General features: G+C 48.5%; 9 protein-coding genes across 9 annotated transcripts; 6 read left to right on the forward strand and 3 right to left on the reverse strand.

The window, feature by feature from the left end:
* Nucleotides 1-369: 369 nt before the first annotated feature.
* On the forward strand, nucleotides 370-1093 carry EV420DRAFT_1473780 (uncharacterized protein; the record flags this gene model as incomplete). The annotated part of the gene is made up of 4 exons (XM_060469169.1): nucleotides 370-432; nucleotides 539-671; nucleotides 791-872; nucleotides 904-1093. 4 exons carry the CDS (start codon nucleotides 370-372, stop codon nucleotides 1091-1093), a joined length of 468 nt encoding a protein of 155 aa, XP_060338275.1.
* Nucleotides 1094-1854: 761 nt separating this feature from the next.
* Nucleotides 1855-2805, forward strand: EV420DRAFT_1502305 (uncharacterized protein). The gene is given in 3 exon segments (XM_060471111.1): nucleotides 1855-2591; nucleotides 2617-2640; nucleotides 2660-2805. The coding sequence occupies 3 exon segments, from the start codon at nucleotides 2056-2058 to the stop codon at nucleotides 2751-2753; spliced, it is 654 nt and encodes a 217-aa protein (XP_060338276.1). The 5' UTR covers nucleotides 1855-2055; the 3' UTR covers nucleotides 2754-2805.
* A 1452-nt stretch (nucleotides 2806-4257) lies between these two features.
* EV420DRAFT_1502308 (uncharacterized protein) lies at nucleotides 4258-5420 on the forward strand. Its single transcript, XM_060471112.1, has one exon. The coding sequence runs from the start codon at nucleotides 4391-4393 to the stop codon at nucleotides 5204-5206; it is 816 nt and encodes a 271-aa protein (XP_060338277.1). The 5' UTR covers nucleotides 4258-4390; the 3' UTR covers nucleotides 5207-5420.
* A 263-nt stretch (nucleotides 5421-5683) lies between these two features.
* On the forward strand, nucleotides 5684-12896 carry EV420DRAFT_1259776 (transcription factor/nuclear export subunit protein 2-domain-containing protein; the record flags this gene model as incomplete). Its single annotated transcript, XM_060466970.1, has 22 exons — nucleotides 5684-5748; nucleotides 5796-6219; nucleotides 6276-6403; nucleotides 6457-6943; nucleotides 6997-7095; nucleotides 7144-7809; nucleotides 7868-8411; nucleotides 8465-8877; nucleotides 8935-9108; nucleotides 9161-9394; nucleotides 9452-9531; nucleotides 9581-9882; nucleotides 9935-10098; nucleotides 10152-10215; nucleotides 10267-10466; nucleotides 10523-10710; nucleotides 10764-10827; nucleotides 10907-11112; nucleotides 11175-11406; nucleotides 11455-12240; nucleotides 12291-12440; nucleotides 12489-12896. The coding sequence occupies 22 exons, from the start codon at nucleotides 5684-5686 to the stop codon at nucleotides 12894-12896; spliced, it is 6078 nt and encodes a 2025-aa protein (XP_060338278.1).
* Nucleotides 12897-13062: 166 nt separating this feature from the next.
* Nucleotides 13063-14407, reverse strand: EV420DRAFT_439649 (GTP cyclohydrolase I). Its single transcript, XM_060482134.1, has 6 exons — nucleotides 14065-14407; nucleotides 13930-14004; nucleotides 13809-13883; nucleotides 13643-13752; nucleotides 13415-13587; nucleotides 13063-13355 (listed from the first exon to the last, which is right to left on the reverse strand). Exons 1-6 carry the CDS (start codon nucleotides 14312-14314, stop codon nucleotides 13229-13231), a joined length of 810 nt encoding a protein of 269 aa, XP_060338279.1. The 5' UTR covers nucleotides 14315-14407; the 3' UTR covers nucleotides 13063-13228.
* A 297-nt stretch (nucleotides 14408-14704) lies between these two features.
* Nucleotides 14705-17290, forward strand: EV420DRAFT_1259948 (P-loop containing nucleoside triphosphate hydrolase protein; the record flags this gene model as incomplete). The annotated part of the gene is made up of 10 exons (XM_060466981.1): nucleotides 14705-14950; nucleotides 15004-15102; nucleotides 15155-15172; nucleotides 15223-15329; nucleotides 15377-15965; nucleotides 16015-16265; nucleotides 16321-16795; nucleotides 16860-16937; nucleotides 16994-17152; nucleotides 17210-17290. The coding sequence occupies 10 exons, from the start codon at nucleotides 14705-14707 to the stop codon at nucleotides 17288-17290; spliced, it is 2103 nt and encodes a 700-aa protein (XP_060338280.1).
* A 128-nt stretch (nucleotides 17291-17418) lies between these two features.
* EV420DRAFT_1259136 (cyclin-dependent protein kinase inhibitor) lies at nucleotides 17419-22764 on the reverse strand (the record flags this gene model as incomplete). Its single annotated transcript, XM_060466940.1, has 14 exons — nucleotides 17419-17589; nucleotides 17648-17817; nucleotides 17874-18096; nucleotides 18150-18608; nucleotides 18658-20244; nucleotides 20306-20434; nucleotides 20489-20677; nucleotides 20733-21111; nucleotides 21421-21851; nucleotides 21900-22076; nucleotides 22126-22248; nucleotides 22300-22445; nucleotides 22496-22604; nucleotides 22651-22764. The coding sequence occupies 14 exons, from the start codon at nucleotides 22762-22764 to the stop codon at nucleotides 17419-17421; spliced, it is 4407 nt and encodes a 1468-aa protein (XP_060338281.1).
* EV420DRAFT_439881 (uncharacterized protein) lies at nucleotides 22650-24139 on the forward strand. Its single transcript, XM_060482135.1, has 7 exons — nucleotides 22650-22999; nucleotides 23055-23192; nucleotides 23245-23542; nucleotides 23598-23617; nucleotides 23667-23732; nucleotides 23783-23905; nucleotides 23956-24139. Exons 2-7 carry the CDS (start codon nucleotides 23076-23078, stop codon nucleotides 24016-24018), a joined length of 687 nt encoding a protein of 228 aa, XP_060338282.1. The 5' UTR covers nucleotides 22650-22999; nucleotides 23055-23075; the 3' UTR covers nucleotides 24019-24139.
* A 4-nt stretch (nucleotides 24140-24143) lies between these two features.
* On the reverse strand, nucleotides 24144-24887 carry EV420DRAFT_1758230 (uncharacterized protein). Its single transcript, XM_060480543.1, has 5 exons — nucleotides 24795-24887; nucleotides 24624-24733; nucleotides 24523-24569; nucleotides 24290-24472; nucleotides 24144-24240 (listed from the first exon to the last, which is right to left on the reverse strand). Exons 1-5 carry the CDS (start codon nucleotides 24840-24842, stop codon nucleotides 24164-24166), a joined length of 465 nt encoding a protein of 154 aa, XP_060338283.1. The 5' UTR covers nucleotides 24843-24887; the 3' UTR covers nucleotides 24144-24163.
* Nucleotides 24888-24954: the final 67 nt, after the last annotated feature.

A 24954-nucleotide genomic window follows, 5' to 3' on the forward strand; every position in this document is an offset into this window, starting at 1 on the left:
CCCCACCCTCCATGCGCGTAAACCTCGAGAAGTCACTAGTCCTAGTCACTATCGAGCCACACTCCTCGACCTACCCGCCCGCTATTCCTATGCATGCATCCCCTACTCGCTACATGTCGATCGGACATAATCGTCGCTACCATATATTGCGCGAACACAGCTGTTCATGCCCAGAATCATCGACTATCATCAACGTCCTGCTGCCATGTTCAAGACTGTGATGTGCGATTACTGAGCGGTGGTTCTGTGGGTGATGATGCTCAGGTCAGGTGCCACTAATTGACAATCTGCAGTTCTATGCATAGCAATTAAGTAGTTCCTTTTCTTCGTTCAGGCATCCTTCACCTTCTACACACAGATGTCTGCATGATGTCTGGAGAGTCTTTAGGAACATCTCACATGTGGTTGAGGAGAAGAGATGGGAACGCAATGGTAGAACTGAGGGAGCTTAGGGAGTGTATACAGAGGTGGGAGGCAGTAGAAAGGCAGTTTGTTTATTCTTCTCTTCTTCATCGAGTTCTGACTACAATGTTTGTAGATGGCTGACATTATCAGTTTCTTGTACGAAGTGACCCAAGGCAATAATCTCGCTGTCGATGGTCCTCCGGTCCTCAATCCAACGAAAGGTGTCACCGGAAAGAAAGCACCCGAAGGACTGGACTACCAACCGGGTTCATCAATGTGTTTGTTGCTAGGGACGGATGAAACCCTATCGCTTCTCTGACGAAATCTTCGAATGGGCTCATTTTTGACCGCGCATGCACCCAGTTATTTTACGCCCTCCTTACAGCGGAAAATAATTTAGAAAGAGTGAGGCTCGCTGCTTTTCAATTGGTCATACTGGTGGAAAACATAGAAATGGATCAACGATGGTGTGTTTCTTCATCTATTTGTATCGTAAAGCGATATCCACAGATCCAAGGCCTGCTCCACAGGCGTTTTCTACAAGACTAGCGCCACCCTGAGGCCGAGGTGGTGGAAGGACACGAGCAACGTCCAGATTCTGGCTTCAGGGAATGCACCTTTCCTCGCTACTCTCCCTGCCGGCGCTCCTAAAATGCAACTTACACGGAGTCTTCGACGGATATCCTGATTTTTCCGATACGTCACGGTTAACAAACGACGAGCCGGGGAAGTGCAGGAGAGTGACAGGGTACGATTGGGAAGACAAAGACAAAGACATCTCAATGGCGAACGAAGTTGGTAACAATGATGCCACTACGCGCGTTGGCACGATGGTTCAGGACTTCTGAAGGCCATAAAGCAATCCGTGAATGGGCGTGAGACGGACGAGGGCCGGTACTGATGGGAATGGCAAAGTGGGAAAAGAATTTGGACAGCGTCGTCGCGAGAGTAGTCAAATATTGTATTGGATATAAGGAGGACGTGAGAGGGATCAACGTTGTCAATTTTGGTACTCCTTTGCGATAATTTAATCCGGGCGAAGCCGTTGGGACGGTCGCGAAAGGCAAGTGTGTAGTCGAGATAGGCCTCTCTTTTGGCGACAAAATGTGCCTTCTCGTCATCAATCTCCTCGTAGACCATGGTGGAATACATTGAAGCTAGGAGATTTATGGCTTGTGGGATCTTCGACAGCAGAAGGAGGATCTACAGATCCAGCTTGTCATCAAAGACGAATGCATCACTAAGGCTGAAATGCATCGCATCTTGGCCCCAAATAACATGAGGAATAGTGGCACTGGCAAGTAAGATACTTCTTCACATTGTTTCGGTCACCATTGCAGTAATGCTAGAGGAAGAGGACCGTGTTTAGATATGTGGTGTTTGGCTCAGTTATTGACAACCAAGCAACTGTCTTCTCGTGCTTCTCGTTCGACTCCACGACACACGTTGACTGAGGGTTCCCATTCCTACACAAAAATCAGTCGTAAGGATCAACCATGACGAAGGTATATGTTTCTTATCTTGGGCGGGATGCAACTAATTCTGATTTCTTCAGGGAGAACGAAAACAGAGGCCGGAGCTAAAATCGCTCCTCGCATTCTCAAGGACGGTAGACGAAAGTGACGGTTACTTCGCGACCGGGGGAGTTGCATGTGTGCTATTCAAAGTCCCAAACCGCACCACAAAAGTACGTTGTGCTACACGCTATGTAATTTCTCAACTGATTCAACGCTATTTGACACTCACCAGGATCTCGATATCATCTCGTGGACTACTTCTTCCATGGCGGACATAAAAGAAAAGCTTCGGCAAGAGGGCTCGTTCCAAATACTTCCTAGGCAGGAGAACCGCGGTTTCAGGGCGAATTTCGAGGAGAGTCAGGAGACCCACATAGATGCGCGACTCGTCGAATTTCCGTTCGATCCCACACCACATATTACAATCTCAAAGTTCGTCGGCGGGAATGTCCATATTTCTGTGATGGGAGCGAACAGTAATTTGCTACTACTCTTGAAGGTAATCGGTTTCATTGCCAGGGGGAAGAGCAAGGAGGCACGGAGGAAGGCTAGAGCTGACCTCAAAGACATCGGTCACCTTGCGAGTGACATCGTTGTCACTCATCACGGAAACACTGATTCCTTGATCAACGAAACGATGGTAACGCCGGAGATGTGGGGAGTATTTCTGTATAAGCTTCGCAAGCATCACTAGGGCGCGCTACGTAGAGAATCAGCTGTGGCGGCAAAACCCGAAGGCCATGGCGAGGCTGCAAGCGGGTAAACAGAAATACGACGACATACTCATTTTCACTCGTTGAAAAGCAGCACAGTCATTCTTTATACGTGTAAAAGCAATAATCTCGCGTTACAGAGGGACAGGATAAGAAATGAAAGAGATGCGACTCGATGGAAGAACGGAGACGACGCCAAGAAAAGCTATCGAGGACGGTAACATTTGCACTTGTTTGGCACACTGCACCGGACGGGTTCCTCACGTGCCGGCCAATTCTACTCGCTGCGCTCGCAATGATTGAGTTCCGCATGGCATGCACAGAGCACTATTTCAATGTTCAACACTCAATAAATGCACCAAGCTTGCAAGGTTGTCTTTTTTTTTTACAACATCTGTCTGCAATGTGCAAAAACACATGAAGGTAACAAAAACTGAGAGATAAATGTGAATTGGGCAGAAATGAAGCTGTGAGCAACCAAGTAGATGAAACAAATAATTAATATATGCATTCTACACTGTTTCCAAGGCCCTATGGGCTCTTATTTGAGTCTGGGGAGTGTCCAACACTCTCAGAAGGTCCGTACGAGCCACGCGAAACTTTGATCATAGCCTTTTTAGGCAAAATCTATACCGCCTGCCAAGTTTAAACTCAGAAAGCCAGTTCTGGAAAGCCAGGACCTTTTATCGTTGGCTTGCTACATAGAAGGTGCTGTCACAGGACTACATGGCAGCACACATAAGGTGCTGACTAAGCCAGTGAGAGACAATTTCTTCTCTCTCATTTGCAGTCAGCACTGCCTGCTCTCCAAATTGCTAGCTGCCTGCCCACCCTTGAGCCTTGATTTTAGGGGAGCTCGTATCCCTCTGGAATCTTGCTCACGAGAGGTTAAACCTCTCCCCCCACGAGAGTCATAGACCGAATACGGCAGTGATTTGCCGCCGGACGGCCGGATTCGGAAGGCCCAAAAAGGAGCTAATCAGCTCACGGTCCAGAACCGGATACCCATTATCTAATCCTTCTGCCTCTTACCACCATGGACGACCAAAACGATATAACGCCTGCAAGGCCCACATCAGGGGCAAAGCCTGCTACGTTGACCCCTCTTGAAGCCTTGTTCTTTATATAATTATGATGGTTTATAATAAACCAAGTTTATGTATAATTGATTGATCCTGCGAGGTTTACTAGCTATAATTCCTGCAGGAGAGATTGAATCAAGGCCCAAGGGTTATTCAAATCTTGGCTTGCGGAAAAAACTCAAAGTCATAATCAATAATAGTCAGCATTCAAAAAATAGTAGTATGAATGAGAGAGTACTACCCCTTGAAATGATTCACTCAGTGGTGGTGGCTTCTGCTGCTGAGAGAAAAAGACTCGCTCGGTGGCGGCATTCTGCCGCCACCAGCTCGCATTTTCTCTCAGAGTTCAGTCAGAATCCTTGGCAAGATCGGCCGAACAACGCCGCAGAAAGCGTGATAGTAACAGAGGGTCACATGTAAACAGTGACAAGCGGTGACTGTGCCACCCCGAAATTCTGACTTAAACGGAAATTTTGAAGCGCTGGGCCGTGAATTTCTTCCACAAATAGAAAATTCTATGACATCGGACTTCGGGTTAAACTCAAAACTCGGCTACCACCATCCCTCTATAAGACCTACTACTAACGTAGCAGGAATACGATCCGGAAGACTCTAGCTAAGTATCTTACTTGCTAACGCCATTATTCCCTATGTCATTTGGGGCTAAGATGCGATGCATTTTGGCCTTGGCGGTGTATTCGTCTTTGATGACGAGCTGGATCTGCAGATCCTCCTTCCGCCGTCGAAGATCCCACAAGCCATAAATCTCCTAGCTTCAACGTATTCCACCATGAGCCACGAGGAGATTGATGACGAAAAGGCACACTTTGTCGCCAAAAGAGAGGCCTATCTCGACTACACACTTGCCTTTCGCGACCGTCCCAACGACTTCGCCCGGATTAAATTATCGCAAAGGAGTACCGAAGCTGATCCTTCTCACGTCCTTCTTATATCCAATAAAATATTTGACTACTCTCTCGACGACACTGTCCAAATCCTTTTCCCACACTGCCCGAAGCTCCCATTCCCATCAGTACCAGCCCTCGTCCGTCTCATGCCCATTCATATACAGAAATGGATCGACGTGGGCTATACCCCTCAAAGCTGGTCCTTTATCTCGTTGCGTCTCTGTTTATTGGAGCAAGCCATCAATTTCTCTTTTCCCAAAGAAGTGGAAGAGGAGTATGACAATGCCGATCAGCTGCCGACGACGTTGAAGAAGATGATGAGTGGCCTCGATGAGCGTCAGAAGGGTTGGATTTATGATCTTTTTCTCATAGAGGGAGAGCCGGGCGGGACGTCTAGTGACTCTGATGACGAGAAGGTCTGGGACACTCTCTTTACCCACTGTTCACCTTCAATCGCAAAGTCCGACTCCCATGGCAGTCATGACAGCGGTATCAGTGGCCTCTCAGGAAGCTCCGGGAAGAAAGCACCAATCACTTTCAAAGATGATATCGGAGTCGCTGAGAGTGAGTTTCTACTTTAGCAAGACTACCAACATCATGCTCTGGAATGCAGGTACCCCTCCAGAGCGAGAACACTATTGAGAACGAGTCTTGTTTAATTCCAGTGAGATAGATATGTATAGCGTCATGTACCAAAGCTTCTGATGGTATGGGTTCATAGTAGCACTGTAACAGACTGAATCAACAATTTACTGATACTTGGTGCCAAAATACCAGTGCACGGGTCACTTCTATGTGCTTACTTTGCCCCCCTGTGTCCTCAGGCAAATCAGAGGTTCCCATTTCTGTCGTCACTTTAACATCAAATGTGGTCGCCCAAATACTTCTGGTGTCCTTAATTGTTGAGTATATTTAAGCCGATGATCTACTCGACTATGCTCAAGCCAGAGGACGTGCCGGTTCAGCTCCCTAGACAACAAACGTCAACATAGCACTGGCACGCATTTCCCTCCGATTGTTCCTTTATAAGTCTCCCTAGAATACTCCATTTCGGGGCAATGAATGGTGTTACCGTGGTCAACACTTGTCTGTCCAGATGGTCGAAAGGAGGTGAATCGGAATGGTGCGTTCGGTTTTCTTCTACAATGACGCCACATAACCTGGATACAGTCGGGCATTCCTTATTCCACTTCACTCCACCCCTCCGAATCCAAACGTTCTCGACGACATCTTGACAGCCTACCAGGCTCTTCTTTTCTCGACTCTATCGTCTTGGACTAGTAGAGGAAGTTTGTCCCCCGAGTCTTTCGTTGCTTTTGTCCAGTCTATGCTCAACAGTCTCCCTTCCTCTTCTTCGTCGTCAACAACTACTTCATCCAATACTGCCCTTTTTAAAGAGCAAGTGGTTGATCTCATATGGACCGTTGACACCGAATTGGATGAAATCGTGGCTGACGCGAAGGCGACCATAGCAAAAAGTGGCGTCCAAGACTCACCAGGAGACAAGCCTGCCGCGCTGTTAAAGGCGAAGAAAGCCAAGCAGGATGCCGAAGCTGATAAAGATAGGATAATTTCTATTGTTAAACAGTTCATGGTGAGTCGCACGCGACCTATGGCATGCTGTGTTCCGACTGAACACGGTCCCTCCAGAACGTTGGCATTATCTCACCTGCGATCGCTCGAGAAAGATTGGATTCCTCAATTTTGTCTAATGTCGGGATATTTGCAGACAAATCAACATTGGACAAAAGAGATATTCGAACTCGGACAGGATTATTGTGCGTGGTTCTTTGAATGTATGCGACAGGATGATAAACGTCTTCCCGTCCAGCTTCAAGCAGAACAAGTTCAATCTTCTCCGGGAGCAGTCTGAGGGATACAGCAAGCTTACTACAGAACTTACAAGTAACCTTGGCCCCGCGCATTCGTCCTCTACCGGTCGACCAACCGAAACTTGGTCTGCTATCGAAGAACGCGCACGACCGGTCTGGGAAAAGATCACCAGTCTTATTGGCTACTTTGATCTGGATCCTATACGCGCGTTGGATATCATATTAGACGTTCTGAGCACCCACCTCGCAACTCATTACACCTTCTTCATCGCCTTGCTCTCATTTTCCCCTTGGGCTGGCTCTTATCGAAAACGCACTAGAGAGGCACCCATGTCTGTAGACGAGTCAGAAAGCCGGTACAAAGGCAAGACCCTTCACCAAGTCCTCTCATTAGCCGATCCAAGGTTTAATTCCGAGACACCTCCGGCGGATCAGAAACCATCTGTGCTAGCCCAAGTTTTAGGTTTCAAATTCGTCTACTACAGCGTACGCGCAAGTCTTGTGAATCTCTTTCTGAGCCAACTAAATGATTTGTTTAGGGTCCCGATGTTTCTGAACAGACACCCAGAAATTTATATCTGACAGCAGCTCTCCTAATACGCGAAAAATTTATTGTGCTGGAAGACTTGTATCCTCATGTCAGTTCTTGCCTTATGCCATTGACATTATACTAACGGATGTCATAGCTGTCTCTGCCTGATGCAGACATGGAGCAGTCGCACGAGGCGTATCTGGCTGACATCAAGTCCAGAATAGCTGCCGCCAAAATTAGCCAGTTAGCAATGGCTGCTCCGTTGGAGTCTACAACGTCTTCGTCCAAAGCCAAGGCTTCGACTCCCGCAGAACAGAAACATGAGAACGAATTCAAAGATCGATACACCCAGAAAAGTGGCATGATTGCGGCTCTATTGGCCGTAGGTGCCATCAAACCTGCGCTTTGGCTTCTGTCCAAATTCCCTTGGATGGTAGATGCACAGCCTGAAATAGCTGATCTCATGATTCGTATCATGAAATTATCTATCCAACCACTCTATGATTCTGTCTTGGTCACCAAGGAACGCAATCCGAGTTTCTTACAGCCCAGGGCTCGCTATGGAACAACAGGTGTTACGCAGCCACCACCAAGAAAACAAGTGCTGACTCTGTGGGCTCCCACACCGCCATGTACATCCACGACAGAATTTGTTTTCTTCTTTCCAGACTGGTCCGAGCAGGTTCCCATATGCTCTACGCCGGATGATCTGGTGGATGTTATCGAGCCGCTGATGCGTTTCATTGGATTGCACGTTTCTCGTGATACGATTTTCCTGACCAAGTTCCTAAGGCTTGGTAGGACTCAGTTACAGACTACGGTAGGAGCCTCGTTTATCTCACTATTACCTGCGCTGACATACAAATTGTCGTTCCTAGGTTGAAGTAGATCCCGTCACCAAGAAGCCGCTAGGAGAGCCTGACCCCGAAAATCCTATACGCGTATTTTGGTTCAGGGTGTTGCGTATGTATCTTCTACCGGCCCTTACACTTATTCGCGGGAATGCGGTTTGCACCGTTGAAGTTTGGAACATCATTCGGCAGTACGAAACGACAGCGCGATGGCGTTTGTATGGGGAGTGGAAATCTCACATATACGATTCCCATCCGGAACTTGGTGTACGTCGGGTTGAAGCCGATAGGGAGTCGAAGGGGATACTACGACGCCTTTCGCATAATACCATCGATTCACTGTCTGGTACGGTGGCGAAGCTTGCGCACTCCAACCCGTGCATCTTTTTTATCAACGCGGTGAATCAAATCATGGCCTATGACAACCTGGCCAGCGTCGTTATCCAGGCTCTGCGATTCGTGACTAATATGGGTTTCGACGTGTTGGTTTTCATTATCCTCGACGCTCTATCAAATCAAAGGAAAGAGCGTGTTAAGGACGATGGTGTCAACACCAGCGATTGGCTACAAAGTGCGTGCGGAGAGTATGGTACCCCGAAGAAAGCGTGCTGACTACATTAATAGGTTTGGCCTCATTTACCGGAATGTTGTTCAGACGTTACAGTGCTGACCTTACTCCTGTCTTGAAGTATATCGTACATCAACTTCAAAACGGGATGACTTCAGAGATCGTGGTCCTTCGAGAGCTGATATGGAAGATGGCGGGCGTCGAACCGTTACCTAGCTTGTCTGACTCCCAGATAGCCGCTATGGCAGGCGGCCCGGCGTTGCGTATAGAAGCCATTGCATCGGCCACCCGTGGTGCAAGGCTTGACCCTGCTGAAGCTAGTTTGAAGGGACCGTCTAGGCTTGGCAAGACTTTGGTGGATTCCGGCTTAGCTCTCCCGCTTTTGATACAGGTAGCTCAGCAGCGGCAGTCGTCGATCTACAAGGCTCCCGATGCGCACCTGAAATCACTAGCCAGTTTGTATGATACGGTATGTCAGCACAGGATGCTTCCTCGGACATTATCAAGACTTACATACTGTCGTTAGACGCATGGTGTACTGCTTCAGTATCTGGAGCTTTTGACATCACCATCTGTTGTACCAGCTGAAGACTACGCAAACAAGATAATACCCCCCATCAGAGAACTAGGCGAGAAGTACGGGATCTGTGCCCCGATATGCATGCAGATTCTCAGACCTGTGCTTCATGATGCACTGTTGGTTCGTTGATCATGTTTTACTCTTCAGCTGCGTATTGAGACCAGGGTGACAGAAAACGGCATTAGCTAAAGATGAACAAAACCGTCTTGCTAGTGAGGAAGCCGAGAAACGGCTGAAGGCTGCTCTCACGGCGAAGCGCGAACCGTCGGCAGCAATCTCTCGGGTTGCATCACCAGCTGTGGTTTCAACCAACCCTTCTGAGGTGAATGACGAACCCAAAGCGGAATCTAGCAATGATGACGTTGCCATGGAAGTTGAACCAGCAGCTGCATCTGTAGCACCTGAGGTTCGTTGAACAGTCTTCTTGTTGTATACTGTGGCTTGATAATATCTTTCCTGACAGAGCCCATGGGTTCCCGAACTGGCCGCATTATTCGATGACGTGAAGCGTATCGCCCCTGAACGTGCTATCAATACCATTGGGTAAGTGAGATCTTTCTTTCTGTGACAGACGTTGAATGAACCCTTCCAGACCTGGTTTCTATTTGACATTTTGGCAACTCTCTACTTATGACTTGTCGCCGCCTATGACTAAATACGACGAAGAAGGAGCTGCACTGCGAGCCCTCAGTCGTCAGGAGGATTCCAGATATGTGGCTGCAGATCGTTCCGCGGACCGCCAGAAACGTCTGACAGCAGCAGCCCACCGCTCGAAACGAGATCGATACAACCAGCTAGTAAACACTTTGAACCGGGAGCTGAAGCAACAGATCATATCTAGAGAATACACTCAGAAGCGTCTGGCTCAAGAAAAACAGTACTGGTTCGCTCACTGTAAGTTCACGACTGTCGAATATGCTCTTCGGCTTATTTGAGGTTCTAACAGTGTCAAGCAAACGAAATCTTGCTCTCGTGGAAGCAATGCTAGAACACTGCATTTACCCACGCTGCTTGTTGTCCCCCATGGATGCTGATTATACGGCTCAAATGATTAGGCTTTTGCATACCCAAGGCACCCCAGGGTTCCAAACAATTGTTTGCTATAACCTGGTTAGTTCGCACATCTTGTTGGTCTTCTTGTTACTCAGTTTATCCGACCTTAGCTACTCAGTGATGACGTCAAGGTTGTCCTCTTCTCTTGCAGTGAATACGAAGCGCGTAATTATGGTAAGGTGTGAAACATCCCGTAGCGACGTTTGCTCATAATACGTCCAACAGGTCGGTTCCTTCACGCTATCTTGACGGACCTTTACAAGTGGCACTCTGATGAGCAAGCATGGTTATCGGATAATCGGTCGACAGTGAAAGGAAAGACTGTGATTCATCCGGGCTTTCAGAATCGTCCTGGTCAAACTGGCCATATATCGCATCTGGAGTTCCAAAAGTTATTAAGAAAATGGCATATGAAGCTGGTCGGGGTAAGTTTCTTTGCGATTGTCACCAACAACTAGCCAGCTAATAGCATCATCTTTAGGCCTTCATCGACTCCATAGAAACCGGAGAATTCATGCATGTGTACAACGCCATCCTTGTTCTGAAGGAGATTCTACCGGTATTTCCTCTATCGACAGTTGCTACTCACGGCGGTGTGAAGCTGAACCACGCCATGGAGAAATTCCTTGAAAACGAGAAGCGTGGAGACTTGATGATTCTTGGCCGAGCGTGAGAGCATATCTTACTTCTTGCGATGTGAACAATCTCTAATGCCCTGGTAGTTATGCCGCGACTTTGAAGAAAAGAGAACCATTTTGGACGCCACCTAAGGTGCCGCCTGGCAAGGTATTTCTTTCATGATTCTAGTAAGATTAGGATTCATATTGTTTGGATATAGCCCAACGGTACAGCGGCAGCAGTCAAGGCACCTTCAAACAATGCCGCTCCAGAAAAACCTCGAAGTGCTGTACCCCCGACCGGTCCGAGTGCTCAGTCAACAGTCAATGGAGAAATAAGACGCTCTACTTCTCAAGCCGCGTCGACGCCCTCTGCTCCACGAGCCCACGCCAGCAATGGTGCAACGGAAAAGTCAGCAAGTAACTCAACGTCAACCAAACTGACAATGGAGCAGTATGTTACCCAAAGTAATTTCCCCGGGAACCGCAGCTTTGTTAATGCTGTTATCTTTTTAGCGATAAACGACCTCCTGTTGTCCGGCGAGTAGCACGCGACTCTGGCAATGAATCCCCTCGGCCTTCTGTTGTTGATACTCATGGCAAACCGGGTGCGCAAACCGGCCGCGCCACACCTACAGGGCCCGCACCGTCCAAAGAAGATACAATGCTTTCCCGACGTTCTCAGCCACCATCACGACACGACAGCCCCGTTGTTGCTGCCACTGATCTCCCACTTCCTGCTCGCCCTGTCGCCAGGGAAGCAGGACAGGCGACTGCGAATTCGGCCCTTGGGAAGGAACCTCCTCAGTCTCCTCGAAGCCATCGTGCAGGAGATGATAAAATCAACAAACCCGATACTCAGCCTACCATGCCGCCTCCATCTGTGCCTAGCCAAACTCCTTCTGCCCAAGAACTCAGAGAGACCGCGAAACAGTCTATCCTTCGGTCAGAAAAAACTGCCGATGATAGAAACGTCAGACCCGCAGTTGAATCTCGAAGTCGTAATGGATCAGCGGCACCGTCTCCCCGCCATCGTTCTATCTCTCCGCCTAGTGGGCCAGGTACGCGAAATTCTAGCGCTGATAGCCGGACAAGCAGGACCCGTTCTGACAGAAGGCCTGCTGACGGTGATGAGAAAAAGGTCGACAGAGAAAGCCGTGAAACACGGGAACCGGCCCCTCCTACCCGTCGCGACAGCATTACGCATACTCGTAGTGAACGAGCCGGTCGGGAGCGTACTTCGACACGTGAGAGTGACAAAGATGGAGAGAGAGAGAAAGATCGTGACCGTGACAGAGACAGAGGGCGTGATAGACATGAGAGAGAGCGCGACAAGGACCGGGACAGAGACAGGGGAGATAGGGAGAGGGAGAGAGATAGAGACCGCGATCGTGATAGGGAAAGAGACCGAGATCGTCATCGGAGAGGTGGAGATGACAAGGAACGTGACCGTGAAAGGAAGGAGCGTGACGGCCATAATCGTGGTCCCAGTGCCACCGTTCCTGCTCCTTCAGAAACAACACGACCGGGTCGAAGTCAAAACGATGACAGTCTTGGGAAACGGAGGAGGGGTGAAGAGGAGGTAAGATAAGCTTCCGTCAATAATTTCTGTCAGGCTCATTTCTTTTCCAGGCTGAGCGAACGCTGAAGCGTGGGTCACGTAAGGAGGGTCACGACCGAACGAGACGTACTGAAAAGGAAGGTCGTGAATACGAAAGGCGGAGAAGAGATCGGGAACCGTCCGACGCTGATGGCCGCGGTGCTACTGGTAGTGCAGACAAAGTACGTCTCTTTGCGTTCTGATGCCCGCTCGTTATTTATTCTGTGCAGGGTGGTGACAAACGACCTCCGCCTGAGGCACCATCATCTCTAACGAAAGTTCTACCTCCATCCACACCTTCGGCACCCAGGGCAATGCACACGACTCCGAACTCAGATCCTCCCAGGAAACCTGAAACCAACACAGGACGTGATCGTCATCGTGATCATCATAACTCTCCCCCTCCACGTAACTTTCAAAGTTCTAGTACAAGTAATGCGGTGGTGCCTTCCGAGAATGCGACACAAAACATAGGGGGGAGCTTACGAGATCGCATAGGTGACAAGGGTTCTACGGCTGTTTCCCCCTCGTACTCGGGCAGACCTGAGCGGGACGAGGATGATCGTGATGGTAGAAAGCGGACGATATCAGGTCAGCGTTCTAGACGATTCGTGTACCTCGCGCTAACGTATAATTGATATTAGAACGCGAAGATACGGGCGCGGAGTCGTTGGAACCAACGATCAAACGCGCAAAACTGATCAGGGACCGGACTCGATACAGCCGGCAACATAATCCGGCGAAAGATTATTTACTAGGCGACAATACACGACGGGGCGGCGGTCGACGGTAACTTACATAACATTGTCAAATTGGTCTACAATAATAGCAATGTACCATAGTGCATTTACTGTATTTATGTATAAATCTGTAGAACTACATAATCTCACGCTCCTCCATTACCCTCGTTGTTGAACGTGAGGGAGGTATCCAATATCGGTATGGATAAGAAAAGAAGAGGTCTGCTTTGTTATCGCTTGATTAGACTGAGGAATTCTTCTCGAATTTTTTGATGTGTACGGAAACAGCCCAGCATACAAGATGTCACGGTGATGGCACCAGGTTTCTGAACGCCACGCATTGTCATACAGAGATGACTGAAAGAAGCATATTGATTTATGAGAATGATTGATAGATTCAATGAATGATAACCTACGTTGCTTCCATGACCACAGCTACTCCGCGAGGCTTTATGGCCTCTTGAATTGCAATTGCGATCTGCTTCGTCAATCGTTCTTGGACTTGGAGCCGTCGGCTGAAGGTTTCCGCTATTCGTGCCAACTTGGAAAGGCCTAAGACGAGCTTGTTAGGGATGTAAGCTATGGCAACCTAGGAAGAATGAGATATGAGGTTGGTATGGTGATCGTGTCACTAGAGTACTGACTTTTCCCGTGAAGGGAACCAAATGATGTTCGCAAAGACTTGAAATATCAATATCGCGAACGATGACCATTTCATCGTGGTCTTCGGCAAAGACAGCGTCGTTAATTACATCTACATTGACGAATGGAGATTGTAGAGAAGGATACAACAGGAGAATTCGTTCGTACCTGCTAAGCGTTCTTCATAACCCCTTGTCATCCACATCACAGCTTGAGCATACCGATCAGGCGTCCGCAACAGACCTTCGCGGTCAGGATCTTCTCCGATGCAGTCAAGTATAGTACGAACAGCGGCAGGCGATCTTCTGTTCTCGCTCTTTCTTCTCCTCGGCTGTCGCAGTCAAACGAGAGTACGTAGACTTTGCTGTATGGATTTTTTCTCTCTAAGTTATTTGTGTCGATATTAGACCAATCGTAGACATACCGGGCCAACCGAGGCCATTTACATCGGGGACGAGCGTATCTGGAGGTGCATGGCCTGTCAGCGGCGTCGACACTCCGGATGGAGGGCGGAATCCGTAGCCTTCATGAACCCGATGGGTGGGGGTGCCACTGCTTTGCTGCCTCGGTTCATTATCAGCGAGCTCCGGAACTGTATGGAGCTCGGACATGGTATGAGCCTGCAATTTCTGGGATAAGGAATTGACGAGAGCATCAGAATGAAGATCTGCCATGGTTGCCCATGCAGGCGTAGTAAAGTAGTGACTCAAAATTTTTTTAAAATAAAAATAGGGGCCCGGAAAGAACAGAGATGACCTAATCCCGCTCGCATGGTACGATTTACCAAAAAAGGAGAACTGAAGGCTCATCGCCGAACTGCCTTGTTTGACTGTTTGTCGGGTCGCTCCTACCGTTTGCGTCCGCCCCAGTACAGCCTTTTCTGTATCCTTTTAGATGTGTTTGCACGCGTAGCACTGCAACGGCAATGCACGTATTCCGGCACTTTTGTATATTAAATCCATGGTTGCGAATAACAAAAGACAGACGTGGGGCCTCTCATATATCTATCCCAACTTTTCTCCTCGTCCCTAGGCATGCATCCCCTTTCTTTCTGCCGTACCAGCATGCGCTACACTCCTTGGGCTTTCCTTCTCGCTGCTACAGACAGTTTCCACAGTTCGGGCCTCTGCGAAAAATCCGGATCTCACTCTCCCACGTCTACGTCCGTCTACGATGTCTGGCTGGCATCCAGGGTAATTCCCAACGAAAGCGGGGGGGCAACCACACTGGTAGCTGGCGCTCAGCGGCCTATTAATGTTGCGAATACCCATCTGGCTCTTCAGATTCTCAAACGGTGTACACCGGAACTTGTATGTGAATCAGGCACTAGTTCATACTTTTTTTTTTCACTCCTTCATTCAAGGTTCAATGCATGTTCCAGTGCCACCCAACAAGAACAGGATGCATGTTAGCCTTCAACATGCTTCGAAGTCTGTTTCCAGCCTTCCGTGGCTATTCCCAAGTATGTCGTGGGGCACGGCTTCCCTAATTAACCTTCCTAATGTCTCTTACAGGCAATGATCATTGACGAGGTACTAGTCACTCTTTGTACTCCATATGTCTACTCAGAGAAGCATACCAGGTGCAATCTCTCATAACCTCTGGCATCTTCACTTGGTCTCGACTGGCGCGTCTCGTGGGCGTAGAAATTGCACGGCGGATATGTGAGAATTTATTGGACTACATGGCGTAGGTTTGTATTCGCGTAACTTTTCACGTCTTTAACATGCCAACAGTGCTTCAAATGAGCATCTCGTTCTGGGTTCAGCGCGGTTCGTCGTCGAGCGAAAACAATTGGAACAACGCATTCGTTTGGACAATCCTTCGCTCTCCGACCCCGTTATTCGCGACCTGCTGCAGGAATCTGACATCTTCGCGCGCTCCTTCACTGGGGGTGGATTCGGGCTGATATCCCCACTCGAATTCATCCAAATTTTCGCGCTTCTTACAGAAATCGGATCACATATATGGCTGGTTCTCTCTTTGACGAGCAACGCGACACATATGGGCATATTGCTACTTTCGATACTCTCCGTCATATTTCCGCTCCTTCTTCCATGGTTTACTATGTCCCATATTCCAACGGACCTATTGTATACACCACAAGAATCCCGCGCAGCGCGCAGGCAGGAACAGATGCGCAACCTCGCTTATAGCGACATGCATCGCCCGGAGGTTGCATTATTCGGTCTACATGACTGGATCCTAAGCTCGTGGTCTAGGGCTTGGAAGGTTGTCTTCGCTTCGGAACAGGCTCGTTGCTCTCCCAGCTTCTCTCTGCTATCCGGAAACGGTTTTACAGACCTGATTATATCCCTTCAAAATGTTTGTCCCTCTGATACACTCCCTCTACTCATCTGATCCATCCAGCCAGATTCCTTTCGTTCTTCTTCTCCAATCATCGTCTTCCGCAACATTAGGATCTCTAACTTTATACCGAGGATCCGTGCAATCTATCATTTATGGCTTCAGGAATCTCTTGACCACTACAAGAATGGCATTTCAAACCATCTTTCTTCTCTCGGCGTTCTGCGCGAGCATGCAGGTAAAGCCAAAATTACAACCACCTGAGCATGAGGCTGTCGAATACAAGAAAAGGCCTGGCGGAATCAAGATTGAAGCCAGGTAGGCAATAGTGTCTCCAATTTTTGGCTTTTATGACCTCACTGTTCCTTCGCAGAGGTCTTTCGTATACATATCCGGATAGTGTTATGCCCGCTCTGCATGACGTCAATTTCACTCTCGAGGCGGGAGAGACCCTTGCAATCGTCGGTTACAACGGCAGTGGCAAATCAACCCTCGCCAAGATTCTCCTACGCATCTGTGATTTCGACCAGGGAGGACTATTTATTAACGGCGCCGATCTACGAAAACATCGTGTTCCGGATTATCACAAGCGCGTTTCAGCAGTGTTCCAGGGTTTCTCAAAGTATAACTATACACTGGAGGAAAACGTGGGGCTTGGGTGTATTGACAAAATGAAGAGCCCGACGGCGATCAAGGACGCCCTTCACCTCGCGCAAGCGGACGGGATCGTGAAATCCTTACCTCATGGCCTCCAAACCGTCCTTGAGGGACCTGGATTTGAAATGCTCCCGTATCCTGGAAGTCTACCATCAGGCGACCGACATCACCACGGACTGTCGGGCGGCGAGGTGCGATTTCCCATGGTCATTTTGCGTGCCCGCGTGTTGCTAATTTTGGTTTCGAAAAAAAAAGTGGCAGAGAGTCGCCATCGCGAGGGCTTTCATCAAGGCAGTTGAACCACAAGTTGATCTACTCGTGTTTGACGAACCGGTACGTCTGTACTGTATTGTCATCTTCAAATCAAACTCAATCCACCCTTCATACAGACGTCCTCATTAGATGCACACGCACAGCATCAAATATTTGAAACCATACATAAGATAACACATACCGAAGACGGTCGACCATTGAAGACCGTTGTATTTATTACACACCGACTGTCCACCGCTCGTCGTGCCGACAAGGTCGCAATGATGGAGAATGGGGTAATTCCACTCCGGCATCATCTGTTAAAACATTTCATTGACGGGTTGTCTTATTAGACCATTTGTGAATTCGGGACACACGAAGAACTGCTACGTCTAAATGGCAAATACGCCACGTTATACCATCAATCTGTGTAGTACAGCACATAAGACAATCACTGGAGTATTCATACACTAACTACTGTAGTAATATACCAAGATAATCCATTTATTAATACAACCATATATTTTCAATTTCTGTTGTCGGCTAATACAATGTATCGTAGTTAAATCTCCTGCATTGAGTGGTCGAGATATACGGCAAAACCGTCGGAGAGATATGCATCAATGGAACCATCTCCACCGGTTGTCAAAGGCGTTGATCGCTCCGAAGTTCCATGTATGCCAGCCAATAGACCGACATTCTTGATGCCTTGGACCAATGAAGGTACTTGCAGCTAATCAATTCAACCGTTTAGAGCGCGTGAAAATATATCAGGAGACGCAATGACGAACCAAAAGATCGGCATCGACGATGACACCCAAAAGATTATTGATCCGCGCAAACTCAACTGCTTCTCCAAGGCTACAGAACCTTCCATCATCCTCATCTTCAAGAGTAAACGGCGAAGGACTAGACAAGAAAATGTCCTTCTTTCCACAATGAGAAGCGAAGAAAACAGGGTCTGTGGACATCACCGCGTTAGTGACGGACAGCAAATTGACATGGCATTGCACGAACAATTCGGTTGTTTCCAGTTCAGGGCAGCGCAGACATCCGGTGAAAACGACGTAAAGACGATTCTCCGACGAGGAAGTCGGCCATCAGTGGAGGTGTTATAAATTGTCCTCAAAATCGAATCTACAAAACTGTTGAGATCTAACCGACTTAGACAATATCGCTCCCGGATTTTGGGTGAGGGATATGCCAGTTCTAAACTGATGCCGATGTTGGGGGGAAGTATCTTTAGATCCAATCAGGTGAATTAAAGAGAGACTAGTATAGAAAAGGAAATACCTTTAACAGCTGTGAGAGAGACATCATTGACCAAAAGACAAAAGCCGGCCAATCAGTTATTGATGACGCGGTGACATTATCGACATTCCGTCCGAGTCGTTCTGCAAGAGCCTCGAACTGCGCCAAGGTAACATCACATACACTAAGATTGAAGTTGGATTCCGGGAGACCCCAGTGTGAGAACACGACTGGTATAGAATCCCGCGTGACCTGGACAACAACGTAGAGATACTTTCCCCTCAGCGAAGAGATCGTCGAAGACTGGGTGCCAGCTCCGGATATGGAGTGAGTCGAAGGTGATGTCTGTGTAGAACCAACGAGACCTGACCGGTACGGCGACGTCGAGATAGGCTGTTGTATTGAAGAAGATATTGTCGATTTCCAGTAGGTTTCGACATCGCCTCCCACTTCGAGGGTCACGCCATTGAAAGATGTAATGATGTTGACTTCGAAAGTGACCTTTCCTTAAACATTAGAATCATCTGCGACATAAAGAACGAATGCCTACCTCCCCAACGACGTGAAGTCTATTGTCCATGATAGGAAGCGTAAAGGACTGGTTGTTCTCGATATCGGTGAAGAGCGAAGGAAGCGCCACGGCACGCCCAATAGTTTTCGTCCCAAAATTAGGATAGATGGAAAACTCCAAGCACAGACAATTGAGGTTAGGTATCTGGAATATAAATACGCCCTTGTCGTCTCTCTGGGGCAACGAGATACTATATGGTGCGGAGTTCACTTCTGGACTCTTGGTTGTGATGACAAGTTTGAGTGGCGCAGTCTTCAATAGATATTCATCACGGAAGGCGGGGCTTATCAGACGATGATGCAATCTGACACTAGGTGTTTGGTTGCGAGAAGTGTTTCCCACAGTTACTTGGACCAAGTGACTACGATCCAAGTAGTTATGTCCATACACGCGATGAGGCATGATTGGCGGAGGTAAGGAAAGAGAGGGAATCATGTCGATCTCGAATTCCCTAGCATGTCCGTTCTGATCTGAATTGGGCGAAACATCCGGCATTGCGACGATTTCTGCTACAGCCGGTATGCGAGCGGAGGCTTCAAGAAGGCGATTGAGACATTCGTGATGACCATACCACGCAGCATAGTGCACAGGTAAATGGCCTAGTTCGTCAGTCAGAAAGACTCTGCTACCCGCTTCCAAGAGGATGGAAACGCATGCTTCGTGTCCATACCGCGAGCCATGGAACAAGGGCGTCCATTCATGATATTTATCGGGCGTATCCCAACCGTCATGGTGAAGTAGTATTTTGCACACTTCAGCATGGCCTTCACGTGCCGCTAGGTGCATAGGATATTCACCGTTGCTATTAGGCAAACACTTTGCACCACGTTTGAGTAACAAGACGACAATGTCGACATAGCCGCATTGGCTAGCAAGTGACAGAGGTATAAGATCTCCACCTGGTGTAGCGGGTTGTGGGGGAACCTCGTGCTCGAGAAGCACCTCGACACACTCGACACACCCGCGCAAGGTGGCATACACCAATGGGCTGTAATTGTCGATGTCCAGATTATTCAGAGGTAGTCCTGTTTCCAATAATCGACGACATATAGCTGCATGTCCATTCATTGCAGCGTAATGAAGAGCTGTCCGTCCATAAGCATCCACTTTGTCGATGGAGACCTGCTTCTCTATGCAGAGATTGACCAATCGAGGTGTGCCCGCCATGGCAGCCTCGTGTAAGCACGTCCGTCCATTGATATCATCAATAAAGTGAAAATCAAATGGGGAGGACAGGGAGAACAAGATAAGATCTGCAAACTCGGGCGGAGCCTCTATGATGACATTCCAGAGTATGCGGGTGACATTACTTGATGCGTCGGCTTCCTGAGAAAGCACATCAGAGTAACGCACGCAGTCTGTTATAGCGGCTGGGTCGGCACTCGTGACAGCCTTGCGTAGGTTCTTTTCAAGGTCGTGGAACGGGCCTACATACGGTGTTCGTTCAGCCATTAACTGTTGTGTGAAGATATCATTGGCCCCTGGTCCTTCGAACTTGAGACCAGAAGAGAGGTCCGTGATATCAAGAAGACAGGCAGCGACGGTATCAGAAAGCTCTGATATCAGCTGCAGACGGAATTTGATATCAGGGTGCATGCAAGGCGGTCGAAAGACAAAAGAGACGGACCTGTCGGTTGAACACAGGCTGGACATCGACCTGCCTGGCGAGATAGAGCTCCTTGGTTGTAGACCTTGACCGCTTATCGAACTTTTTGAGAATTTTGCGAAACCCAGTGGCGTTTATCTCGACAAATTGCTAGAAACGTCCTTAGGGACATGAGCCTCATGGGAGACGTTGCATGATCTCTACCTGCAGTTTCCCAAGGTCACGCTCGAGAAGTCGAAATCCTTCTTCGACAGCGCTCCATTCAACATGAGACTGGGTAGAATCGTTGACCGAATCCGGGAGACCTCTCATGGCAGCGGCGCGACGTTTGGAAAGTAGAGTCTCTAGCCGTAGCTGCAATTCAGCCTCCTTTTGTAGGTAGAAAGCATTGATCTTGGACGCGAAAATGAATCAGGGAAGAAGAATGGAGGCACTGGCCAGCACGCACCTTTTCCAACTCCCGCTCAAGTTTGAAGAAGAACGCTGCTTTGTGAGCTCGAAAGTCAAGACTTCGATCTTCATCCAGTCCAGACTCTGAGAAAACTGGAGGACGACCTAGGTCGTCCTCGAGCGACGCGCTCAATGGCTCGCCAGGGGTTGAGGACTGGTTCAAGAGATCCACTGGACGCAAACCCAAGGCCAATGCAGCTGCCTCCGAGGCTGGACGATTGGCAGCAAGAGAAGAAATGATTTTCTTGAGAAACTTGTAGTCGAGATAGTACGCGGACCATCCTGGTACTTGGTGAGATTGGATGTGCTTGCCAAACTGAAATGAAATCAGGGGCAAGTTGGGGTAAGGATGCTGCAAGTAAGGCTGGCCTTCATTGCTGGACGGTCGCGTGCGCGACAAAGGAACGGTCAGGGAGAGAGAACAAGACGGAATAGGGTAGATGGTAAAATAGCGTTCATAGGAAAGGAAGCGTGGGGCAAAGAAGCCGCCGGAACAATTTAAACGCCAATTCAAAAATTCAAACTTTTATTCACAAACGTGGTTCCTTCTGGTTCCTTCCAGGTCAGAGTTATCGATTTAAAAGTAATGTACGCAAAGGTAAACTCGACTCTATCTACCTTTATTCCATCGATAACCCAGTTCGTAATTGCAATCGCGACGAACGTGCATCCAAATGCAACTTCACACCAGCACTTTGCGAAGCTGCCACACCCTGGAAGGGAGGAGTGTTATTGGGCACTTGCCATGCTTCTCTATGTGATCATACGCGCATCGGTAACAAAACACATAGCCAGAAGGAAGAGCCGTGGCATTGTTGATACTCCTCTGACAGAGGGGGCATGTTCCATATTTCTGTTTATCAAAGGCAATACCTTGCGGATGCGGAGGTAACATGCGCGGAGGCGGAACAGCGGGTCCCAACGGAGACGTTGACAACGACCGTGCAGGAGAGCCAGGTGAATACCACCATTCCAAGAATTTTATAAAGAAAACGGCTGTTGGAAGGAGAAGCCGTAAGGAATCGAGAAGGAGTTGCGGTGACGACCTCAGAAGTTGTCGTAGTCCACGCCCCTTAGCATCAGGTGCACTTTGTACGGCTTTCAAGCTTGCGGCACGCTATACAGAACGTCAGTTTCGTTTCGGGGCATTGAGAAGCATTCTTACAAGGTCTTCTATCCCCAGCCGACGCAGATCTACGCCCATCCATGCCAACCATGGCCGGTAAAAAGGTGTTTGGTCAAAGAGGTATGCGACGTTATAGGCCAATAGCCAGACTTCGAAACCTGCATTGCACCAAGGATACAAAGTCTTGTATGCCCGTCGCAACCAGCCTTTGAACGACTACGAAAGTGAGGCAAAGCTTCGAGGGTGGACAGAGTAGCACACATACCTGGTCAGTCAACATTCGAACCTGACGAACATCTGCTCCATCGTTGAGAACATCGGAACTGATACCTCCATCCAAATCCTCAAAGTAATCATGCGCTTTGGCACGTAGGTATGGTACACCGACCTAGACGTAGTTAGAGCAACCAGAAGAGCACCAAACAAGGAGACGACATACCAAGAAGAGAAGCGACCGCCATATCTCTTGCCGGCGAAGCTTCTCTCCTGCTGGCACTCCTCCTGTAGCAGCTTTCTCTCTCTCAGCCTCGATGTATGGTCGGCGCCTTCGTTTTAGCCCGTAGAAATTCTCTGAGAAGGATGCGCCTGTTCTTCTTCTAAGCCGAACGGATAGCTGGGATGTAGAGGCAGCATACCGTGGTTTTTTAGATAGTGCCGCTCCACTACGAACATAAGGATGGCGTAGAACTCTTCATGGCGATTCACAATACGCAGAAGATATCGAGGATATCGTTGGGCAAAGACCTGTAGCCGAGTGAGATGAGTAAAGAGCAGAAACAAGGCAACTCACAGCTAGAACATACTTGAGTGCTGGCTGCAACAAGTCTCTGAGCTGCTCTTGAGATACCAGCTCGAAAAGCGAAGGCTTGAGAGTATCGGCTCCGACGTTATTGAAGAACTCCATAAGTTGCGTTGCTTGCTTGGGGTCAACCCGCGTCCTTCATCGTTGGAAGACGCGTGTCACGACTCGGCTCCCTGCTACATACTGTATTTGTCACATATATAAAAGCCTATTGTAGCGAGATTGAATTCATCAAGCAATAATACGATATCTTATCCTACATGATTCTACAGCAAGGCCTGACTCAGGCCGGGTTCTTGGCGCAGCACTCAGGGATCAACATCGGCTTCATTGCAAGGTAAAGTCCAGATCCTTTCAATTTCCGCTACCTCCAAGTTCATTTTCTTATCAAGAATACGTTTCCAGCGCCATCCATGTTCACCGGATTCCATTCCATGACTCAAACAGACGCCGAGCTAGCTAATCTGTCGCTGCATGAAGAGCGCGACTATCGATTCACGTCCTTTTCTGCATCCGATGCTGTAACTCTGGTTGGTAGACACAAACCAACATTGATTTCATGTTCGTGACTTTGGCTCCTAGGGCTTGTCGATTCGAAAAAGATTCCGCGGCTCTTCGCGCCATGTCAAGGGCAAGGGTCTGGTGATATCTATTCAAACTATTGCGGGGCATACCCTTTTCTCTTGTACAGTCGGCGATCTGGGCCACCCTGACGGCGTAGGCGATGTCAGTCTAGACAGCTGGGCCTGTTTGGAGGGGATGATTAGCGTCGTTCGCAGGACAGGACACTCGAGCTTCTATGTTGAGAAATCGATGAGTGCAATGGGGAAGACACCCAAGCAGATGGGTATTCAGGGAGATTTTCGTGTAAACGGAGGAGGTACGTCCCGATTTTCTCTGCCATACTCTTCCGATGCTTATCTGCTATTCTGTAGCGTTTCCTATATGGTTGCAGGTGAATATCCAGGCGGAAATTGTTAAGAAATTCGACTGACCTCCCCAAGAATGCACCTTGTTGTCCTATTGGCGTAGTTGCCTGTTACTCTGGCTCTTCACAAGAAGACCATATCGTTCGTATTCTTACGTGTATTTTTGTAATCTGTCCTGACACTTATCCAAGTTGGTCGTGCACACCGTCCGCGATTATTTGGCCAAGCTCATGAGGCCAGCCGGTACCGGGACACCAGGACCAGAATCGATCCCTTCAATGGTCAACGTTCCACCTCCCAACCGCGAGAGCACTGTAGGTATCAACACTCTTAGTATCGTCATTTCTCCTAATGAAAGGCAAAGGAATGGGACCATGCAACCACTGACTATGGACCCTCAGAAGCACCTTACCCGTCGCATACTTAAGCTATCAGTTGGATACAAGTTGACTCATTGGCAGGATGATTACATCTTGGCGACATCATCAAGCCGGACTACTTCGAAAGGGAACGGAATGGATTGTATATATGAGAGATACATAGGATTTAGGTGATGAAAATACTATTTCAGTTCACTCATGAGACTCAGACGACTCGTGTGATTCCTCGTGAGCTTGCTGTTTGGGTGGGCTAATCACCTTGATAGCCTCTGAAGGAAGTACAGTGAGTTCAAGAACAAAAACAGACTTGACTCATACCATGTTTGAGGAAGACCGACCGCTGGGGTGGTGTATCATTTCCCTCAGCGTTGTTATTCTCGCGCATCTCGAAGGCTGCTTCGACGTAGACCTTCGACCCCTTCCTCAGAGTTGAGAGATACTTGTTCGTATTTTCGTGGAAGCAAAAAACACGGTGCCAAGTGGTCTTCGACACAGGGCGATCTGAGAAGGAATCAATGGCACGTTCTGTAAGAAAAAGACGTGTTGCTTACCGCCGTTGGGGGGAGGGGGGCCATACTGTTGGGTCGCGATGGTGTATCTGTATTACAGGTATGTCACGTTTGCAAGCATGCAAAACTACATTTACGCGTACGTGACATAGGGTACATCGTTTTTCCCAGAGCGTGTTTCTGGATCTCCACCCAAATTGCCGATGAGCACAAGTTTAGCCATGTCAGCGCGAGGCCTGCTGGTGGAGAAGGCCTGCAACAAACGAACAAAATCTTGGGAAAGGGGCAGAATATATGATAAGACAATAACATACGCGAACTGAGGCGCGAGAAACGCCGGAGGAGCGGATAGCGCTGAGCATTTTGGGCAGGAGATGATTTTTGTCGAAGAGGGAAAAGTTTCAGAGGTTATTCTTGTTGACGCTTGTGTGTTCCTGAAGGCAATGACATCGTCTGTGGCAGTGCAGCATGCAA

This window comes from Desarmillaria tabescens (genome assembly GCF_030435595.1).
Source record: "Desarmillaria tabescens strain CCBAS 213 chromosome Unknown EV420scaffold_2, whole genome shotgun sequence".
NCBI classification, from domain to species: domain Eukaryota; kingdom Fungi; phylum Basidiomycota; class Agaricomycetes; order Agaricales; family Physalacriaceae; genus Desarmillaria; species Desarmillaria tabescens.